The following is a 9,038-nucleotide window of genomic DNA, read 5'->3' as shown; positions in this document are numbered from 1 at the left end:
ATTTGGTGTTTTGATTGAACTGAATTATGTTCGGCATTTATTTTTTCTGATGTCAGTTGCTGGGACTTACTGTGTGTCCAAATATAATATCTGTTATTTAACTCAGAGGATCAGTCCTAAAGCCATCTTCTGCTACTGAGTAACAAATGAAAAGACTTCATAATAGCAATTATTAATAATGAGTGATAATTTCCTAACAGGACAGGAATTTTTCCAAGTATAAGAAACACAGTGAGCTCTTAGTTAACAAACACTGATTAATCAATTAGAAGTACAGTTAAGAGTATCTGATGATTTCATTCATTTAATCAGTATTGATTATCTGGTATAGTCTGCTAGGCTCTGTATATTGGACAATAAATAAAACAAACTGAAGACGTAAGGGCATTATAGGTGACTTTACTTCACTCAAGAGGCTGTCTCTTTTAGGATGTTTTGGTAAAATTTCAGAGACCTGGATTTTCACCATTTAATGGGACATTGTTATTTAGTACATTTCCTAATCAAATATGTTTAGACCTTGACATATGTAAGTCTTCCATGGACATTAATCAAGAAGATAAAGAGCAAGTGGATTGATATAAAGAAGATTTATGGATATATAAAAATTCCTAAGCCATTCCTGAACTAAGAAGAGCACTTTTGGTGGCCATCCTCTGTATATAACCACTAGAACTAAACTCTCTGCCTCTCTTAGACTTCTCTAAGCTCAGACAGGTTTCAATGAATGAATTATAAAATTGTTTAACTACACATGAATATGAACCTGTATTCGTTTTCCATTGCTATAAAGAAATACCTGAGCTTGGATAATTTGTGAAGAGAAGAGTTTTATTTAACTCAGAGTTTTGGAGGCTGAAACTCTAAACAACATGGAACTGGCTTTTGTGAGGGACCCCTGTCTGTATTGTCAGGGAGCACATGCATGTGTGGAAGAAAAAGATCACATGGCAAAATAGGAAGCCAGAGTGACTGGGGTCTCACAAGCAGTATGTTAATCCCTTCTGTGGGCACATCCCAAATGACCTAAGGATCTCCTGGGTCCCACCACCTTGACATCACCACACTGGGGATCAAGCTTGAAAACTTGAGGGTCACATTCAAACCATATATACACAATAATGGAGGGTATTTAGGAAATTAAGAAATATTGATTTAGTAAATATTAAATATTTGTGTTCTGTGGACATTTTGTTCTTTTTCCTTAAGATTTTTGTTGAAATAGATCTTTATGACACTCCTTCATGACACTTGGTCTTGGTTCTAACATGCTATTTTTTGCATCTCTCCTCCTTAGTGGGTAAAATATAAATTCTCTATAATAATTAATCAAATCTATATGAAAATTTAAAATGTAATGGATTTATTATTATTATTAGGTCATAAGCTACATGGCTCCTTGAGTATTTTGATAATCTTCAGAAAGGGCAAAATTAGCCAGGCACTGTGGCACACTTGGGAGGCTGAGACAGGAGGATCACAAGTTCAAGATCAGCCTCAGCAACTTAGTGAGACCCTATCTCAAAATAAAAATGGTAAAGGATGTAGCTTAGAGGTAAAGTACTGGGGTTAAATTCTCAGTGGAAAAAAAATAAAATAAAACTTTTCATTATGGACATTTCATTAAAATTTAACATCAACTACATTTTAGTGGAACTATCATGTATAGATATGGTTGGGGGCATACATAATGTTATTTGTCCGCTACCATTCTTCCAAGAAAACTAGTTAAGAATCAGTTTGATTGGAGCTTACAATACAGATGTGTAAAATATATAAAATATAATATGTAAATGTAAAAATAAGATTTAATCCTTACAACATGCTAAACATATATAGATTTCTGCTTATTTGAAGAATGCTTCCATAAAGATTGAGGATTTGAGCCTACAATTTATTCTTGTGTCTTTTACATAGCATTGGTTAATTAACATGAATATCCTATATTTTTTTATTCTTTTTTTTTTTGTACCAGGGATTGAATTCAGGTATGCTTAAGCACTAAGCCACCCCCCACCCCAGCCCTTTTTAATATTATATTTAGAGATAGGGTCTTTCTGAGCATCCTATATTCTTTTTTTTCCTTTTAGTTGTTAATAGACCTTTATTTTATTCATTTGTTTATACACGGTGCTGAGAATTGAACCCAGTGCCTCACACATGCAAGGCAAGTGATCTACCACTTAGCAACAACCCCAGCCCCCATCCTATATTCTTTTAAAATAAGATTTAGATATGTTTAGGACCTATACTTCTTAACTTCAGCAAGCAGAAGCTTGTCTGAAGACATGAAACCTCAAGTACTCTTAATCAGCTAATTCTAGTAAATGGAGTCATATATTAAGAAGGGAGTTTGTTGATGCAGATGTGAGAAGATGAAAATCAAGAACGTTTTTAAAAGCAACTTACAATATGGGAAATGGACAACATGCACAAAGGGAAAACTAGGGTTGTTTGTTAACAGGACTTGTCTGTAAGTGTCCCCTTTTGGTGGAAAAAATAAAAATTTATACACTGAGATGTTATAGAATGTGGACTGTAACCATTATTTTAAAGCACTTTATATTCTTTAGCACAGGAGATCACACTATTCAAATTGGAATCTACAACTGTAAAGGTATATAAAATTTGGATTCTTTGTTTGCCAGAAAAGTTTCATATTTTGTCTCATCCCAAGTCAGTGACTCAGCTGGATTCCTTATTTTCTAAAATGCTCTTATAAGATTTTGTTTTGATACTTATTCTCTCATTTTTATTCTGCTGCTCAAAAATGTCAGGACTTCTGAGTGGGTGTCTCATATCAAATCTGAACCTTTCATTATATGAGTCACAACCCTCTATCATCATCTATACCTATATACCAAATGTTCAACTAGGCAAAACAATCCGTATCTTTTAATTTCACAGTATGTAGTTTGATGCTGACTATAATACCTCCTGCCTTTTCTATCATTACTTCATCTCTTTTCTTTTCCTCCAATTCTTTGTGAAATAAAGCTAGTTATAAATTAGGTATGAGAAATGCCCTCTTTCTTTCAAAATAAAACAAACAAACCAGTTATGTCATACATTCAATGCTTTTCCAGTTAATTAATTCTGATATTTAGTTTTAGATGTTGACTTGACTGGGATCCCCAGATAGTTGGTAAAGTATTATTTCTGGGTGTCTGTGAGGTGTTTCTAGAAGAAGTTAACACTTGAATCAGTAGACTGAGTAAAGATCTGCCTTCATCAGTGTGGGTGGCATCATCTAATTTGTTAAGGGCCTGGATAGAACAAAAAGGCAGAGAAGGGAGTGGCTCTTCTGGAACTGGGACATCTGTCATCTTCTGCCCAGAAAAGAATCAGAATTATAGATTCTTGAACTTTCAGATTCTGGGACTTTACCCCAGTGCCTTACATCCTCAAGTTCTCAAGTCTTCAGACTCAGAAATAATAATTTTCCTTGGTTCTCCAACTTGCAGATGGCATACTATAGGACTTCTCTGCCTCCCCAATCACTGGAAGCAATTTCTGTAACAAATACTCTCTTAAGTATCTATATCTGATCTACTGGTTCTATTTCTCTGGAGAACCATAACACACTGACCATCCCAGGTCATTAGAGCTACTCCTCATCCGCCTATGGATGTTATACAGAACACTGCCCTTTTGTACATCTGTACTGTAGTAATTGTGTAGCTTGGCCTTTGTCCTCTATTCCACCTATCTGGGGAATGTTTCCATTTTGTAGGAGTTAGAATGCCAGAAACTACATTTCATATATATATATAAATAATATATAATATATATATATAAATAATATATATATATATATTATTTATAGTTGGACACAGTACATTTGTTTTATTTATTTATATGTGGTGCTGAGGGGGGAACCCAGGGCCTCTCAGGTGCCAGGTGAGTGCTCTACCGCTGAGCCACAACCCCAGCCCCCAGAAATTACATTTCTAGTCAAAGTGCTGTGTGCAAAAGGTCTGTCAATTAGGTGCACTTGTTGCAGTTTAAAAGGGAATGTGAGGCAGGGTTGTTTTCCTGCTGTTAGTATTTATGGCTGGCTGGTACAGCTGTGAAGACTTTGGACTTATCTACAGCAGCAATCTAGTATCTAGTCACTAGCTTTGTGGAATCAAGGGACAGTGATAGCAGTGACATCAGCTGTGGTAGGGTATTCTTACATCAAACAGTTCCAAATGAAGACTTCTCATTATGGCAGACCTGTGATGAAGAGGTTTCGGAAAGAAGTAGGCTGAGAACAATAGTGTTAAAGAGCTGAATCTATAAATCATTAATAATACATCAATAAATAATTACTAAAATTGATATATCCAGAGTAATATACATATAGTATTTAGAAATATGGAACTAAATACAGAAGAATCAACTAGAAGCACTCTAAATTTTTGCTTCTGGGGGTGAATTGCCTAGACAGGGACTGTTGTTTTCCTTTAGAAGCTCTATTTTTTTAAAAAACAAATGAATATATTACTTCTAAAAAGAAAGTTATTAAGAAGTATTATGAGCTAACTGAGGAAAATTTAGAAAAGAAAAACAAAAGAAGAAAACAAAAATTATCTATATTTATTATCCTTTAGTATTAGCTGTTATACTAATAGATTCATAGCCAAAAATGGTATTTTGAAATTTTATTCTTCACTTCCACAAGTGCTGTTTAACACAAGTCACAAGTGATGTTGAATTTTTTTCCTGGTTATCAGCCTTTTGAAAACATCTTCTGCTAATTTATTTTTCTTGTATTTTGCTGTCTTTTTTGGATGTTGGTCTTTTTGTTATCAATTTGCATGATACTTTTTTCAGTTGTTTATGCAGAAGTCTTATCATAAGGTACAATTTTTTTTCTTGTTACATTTGTGGTAATTCTTTAGGCAGCAATATAGAAAACTGATGAAGTATTCAAGTTCTATTACCGAAGAACTGGACTTTGAATTTCTAGAGCAATGATTACACTGGTTTTAAGACCTTGTCCCCATCTTTTCTTGTAATTTGAGTAACTGGGTCCTTATTTTTATTATTTGTATGTAAAATACTTTGGAGATACACTCTGCCAAACTCTTTGTCATGGTCTCTCTTAAGAGAAACTAAGTCCTACTACTTAGAGCCATTTTTTCCCTATTGATCATCAAGGGTTAAGTAGCTGGTGTTCTTGGATTCCTTCTTGCCATATTCTGTCTGCATATCATATTGTTTCTGTTACTTAATAGTGAATTTCTCTTCCCTGTGGAGCCACAAATGTGTACTCTAATACCTACTTCTTATTGTTATAATTTTGTATACTATGTTAAGCCTGTTGACTGAACTTCTTTCTACTTCCCACAGTAAGAGTCTTTTTTTAGAAATTTTTTTAGATGTTGGTAAACCTTTATTTATTTATTTGTTTATATGTGGTGCTAAGAATTGAACCCTAGTGCCTCACACATGCTAGGCAAGCGCTCTACCACTGAGCCACAACCCTAGCTCCACAGCCTGAGTCTCAATCACCATTCAGAAAGATTTGTTTCCTTCTTTGACAGAATACTCTAATAACAGTTATCTAAGTATTGAGCTAAGTATCCTAGAACTGAGCCAAATGGGCCCCTCAAGTAATATGGAATAAATAATTCTAAGTCAAAAACACTTGGACATAATATATAATGCTACTTGTCTTAATTTAGAAACTATTAGAAGTAGTTTTTAGACTTTATTTTTTTTACAAGTTTAACATCTTTATTAAGAATTACATATTTGAGGCCATAGGTTGGCACTGGCAGCTGAGTTTTAAAATTCAAAATGAAAATCTGCAATTGTTTTATAAAGCATTCCCTTTCTTCATATCATACTCACAGATGACTTATCCATTTACTAAATACTGTAGTAATTAAACACTACTGTGTCATTATGAAGAAAAAAAACTATGATCAAAGATCAAAATGTAGTTCTGGAAGACTACACACTGTTTCACTATACACAGTATATAATAGAACAGGGTACACTTTGTACGGCAATAACATGCAATGATTTGGTCGTAAAAATGTCAATGTAGTTTCAGCTACATCATAATTCTGTGTAGGTGTTTACAATTTGGGAGTTTTAAGGATGAAAGGAGGAATTATTTAATGCTTATACAGTAAAGACATCTAAACACACAACATACAGTACACTACTAGGTATTAAAATGAAATTTAGAAACAAAGAAAAAGGCTAATCTATAAAACCTAAGTGTAAAGATGGACTTTATTTTTTTTAAAAAGTATTTTGTGGACTACAAATTACAAAGTAAAAGCAGATCACTATGTAGAAATCTAGTGAATACATTTTGCCTGCACATGAAAACTTTATCCAAGTTATTCATTTAACAAAATCACCCCATTCCCACAATGTTATCTGTTATAATGCTCTTCTTAAGGTCACTATAACTTTATTTCAAATTATATATTACACATTATTCCCTCAAGATGAATGTTTAAATACCAACTTCTTGGCTAATAAGAATGGCACCTTCAAAAGGGGTAATTTCCACTCAATCTCTGGTGCCATATTCCAGGCTAGTTTCTTTCAATTAAAACATCCTTCAAAACATTCACTTATAACACAATGCCTTTCCACCCAAAAATGTTGTAATATTTTCCCCTTAATGACTACATACATGGATGGCCAGCAGCAAGAAAATAAAAAGATGAAAAATTAAAAGGCAGCCATTAAAATAAATGGATTAATCACATAGAAGAAATATTTGGCTCATGGCAATTAAGAGTTGGCAACTAGGGTACATTAACAGCCAGATGCTTGAGTCATTACTGAATGTACTAAGAGAATGAAGCCAGTCCAGTACGACCAAGTGAGAATATACAATTATTGTACTTCATTCTTTGGAACAAATGCTCTAAGCCAAAAGGAAATATAAGTTAAATTCAGATCCCCAATTAGAACATGCTGACTCTTAACATTCTCAACTTTGGATACTTTTACAGTTTAATTTGCAAACAGAATTTTTATAACAAATTATTTTTAACCAAATCATATCTTGAAAACTGTTTATATATAGAAAACCCAGGGAATAAAGTGAACTGTTCATTGTGGAAGGCCTTAAATTACATTATTACAGTAGAAAATACAGGAGGTAGAAGATAACTTAAAAGACTAATGCAACGTTAGATTCAAATCTATAGCTCCTGTAGCTACTTAAAACATGGTTTTAGAAACTAAACCCAACATTTCCAATAACCATAGAAACAGTTCAAATAAAATTTGCCATGAAAGCCCTTATATTATGCTTGATATAGGGAAGTAGGAAGATGTAAGAACCAGGACACATGAGACATGACATTTTATCTACAACTCCTGTTTGCTTTACTGAGGATGTAGTTTCAAAATTCAGTCACGTTCTTCAGCTTCAGACTCAGATTCTTCTTCAGCATTTTTGAGCCATTCAACAAACTTTTTCATTTGTTCAAGGAAGACACTTTTCCCCTTTGCAACATGTGCATCTTTATACCACTTCAGAATCGGCTCTTCACTCAGGACTTCAGCTTTATAAAAAAGCACCACTATTTTCTGGAAGGCTTTCATGAAATGAATGTTGTCATAACAATACTCCTGAATCTTCAGTAACAGAGTCAGCTCAAACTGACCTTGAGTAGTAAAGGCAGCAAGTAGAGGGCTGTATTGCTTTAAGTGCTTGATGGCTTGCTCTGCTACAAGCTCCTCTTTTTTGTTCCACTCCATGGTGCTCATTACACTTGACCAGACTATCCCAATGACAACTGGTTCTGGAATGTTGTTTCTTTTCATCTCTTCCTTGACATATAAAATTATATCCTTAAATGGATCGCCACGGGACATCTGTTCTTGAAGTTCTTTCTGGAGCTCCTTGCGCGCTCCTATGGTCTGTTGATTCCGAACATACTCTGAAAGCTCTTTCAAGCCTGCCTCAGTAAAATACTTTGTGAAGTGTTCAACGCTTTGCTTGTTGGCAGGAAAAAGTTCCATCAGTCTGTTATCCATGCTGACTTTCCGAAGACTTGCAGATACTGCGTTGATGTCTTTTTCATTTATCCATGATTTTTTAAAGAGTTTTACAGCAAAAGCTGCTGAAACTCCTTCTTTAACCAAATTCTCATTATAAAGGCTATTAAGAGAGAGAAAAAAAAAAAGGCTATTAAGAATGGATGCATTAAGTGTTCCATTAGCCAGAAGAACACCAGTCAACATAGCCAGCTTGTTCCTCTCCGACTCTGAAAAACCCTTTAAGAACAGCAGCAGCTTTTTTACTTCATCTTCAAAACCTTTCTCCAGGTATTTGTAGCGCCTTATTAACTTGTTAAAAACCTGAGCAAATGCTTGCATGGTCCCTAGGTCTTCTTGTGCTGCAAACCCGCAGATATGTGTACGCATCTTGTCATCTGCCAGTGACCACCTGGGGCCAGCATTCCACCAGCCACCAGAATGTCAAAGAGTGTTTCTGCATATCGGCGATAGTCAAGTTTTGCTCCAGAAGCATCAAGAAACTTAGCTACTGCTTCCAAATCAGTACCAGTTTCAGTTAAGCCTTGAATAATACAGTCTTGAAACTGAGTAGGGTCAAACCTCTCTTTTTCATCTCTTTATCTGGTTTTAAAACACTGGCCTGATAGCGTTGGCTTTTGCTGCTTTTGATTATTCATAAAAGAGACCCGAATTTAAGGCGAAGAGAAAAGAGCCAGAAATCCCCGATGTGGCGGCAACTGCAGCGACGTCTCCTCTGCAACCGGAACTAACGCGAGGAGGAGGAGGGAAGAGGTGCCACCCGCTCCCCGGTGGCTCCGCTCTCGCGAAATTTCTTCTCCTTGCACCACCCCGCGCCCCGCCCCTCAGTTTTTAGACTTTAAATTATAAAAATGTGTTGTCCCAAAACTTGTAGGAATTTATTTAATAAAAATGCATTATTTTTCAAAATCACTCAAATTAATGAAAGCTTTGGAACCTTCTGAGATTTTTAATGTCAATATGAGAAACCTAGCAAAAAGTACCACTTTGAGTTGCAGGGTGAAATTGATTACCAG

The 9,038-nt window shown here is 35.0% G+C and overlaps 1 protein-coding gene across 1 annotated transcript; it reads right to left on the bottom strand.

Annotated features, from left to right (window-relative positions):
• Positions 1–6,311: 6,311 nt before the first annotated feature.
• Positions 6,312–8,759, bottom strand: LOC101977946 (eIF5-mimic protein 2). The gene is given in 2 exon segments (XM_078019786.1): positions 6,312–8,408; positions 8,411–8,759. Coding segments are annotated over 2 exon segments (1,287 nt in total). The 5' UTR covers positions 8,661–8,759; the 3' UTR covers positions 6,312–7,371.
• Positions 8,760–9,038: the final 279 nt, after the last annotated feature.

The sequence above is a fragment of the Ictidomys tridecemlineatus genome, chromosome 8 (genome assembly GCF_052094955.1).
Source record: "Ictidomys tridecemlineatus isolate mIctTri1 chromosome 8, mIctTri1.hap1, whole genome shotgun sequence".
Lineage (NCBI taxonomy): Eukaryota > Metazoa > Chordata > Mammalia > Rodentia > Sciuridae > Ictidomys > Ictidomys tridecemlineatus.
Note: the sequence above shows the minus strand (reverse complement) of the source record. Positions and strands in the feature narration are given on the sequence as shown.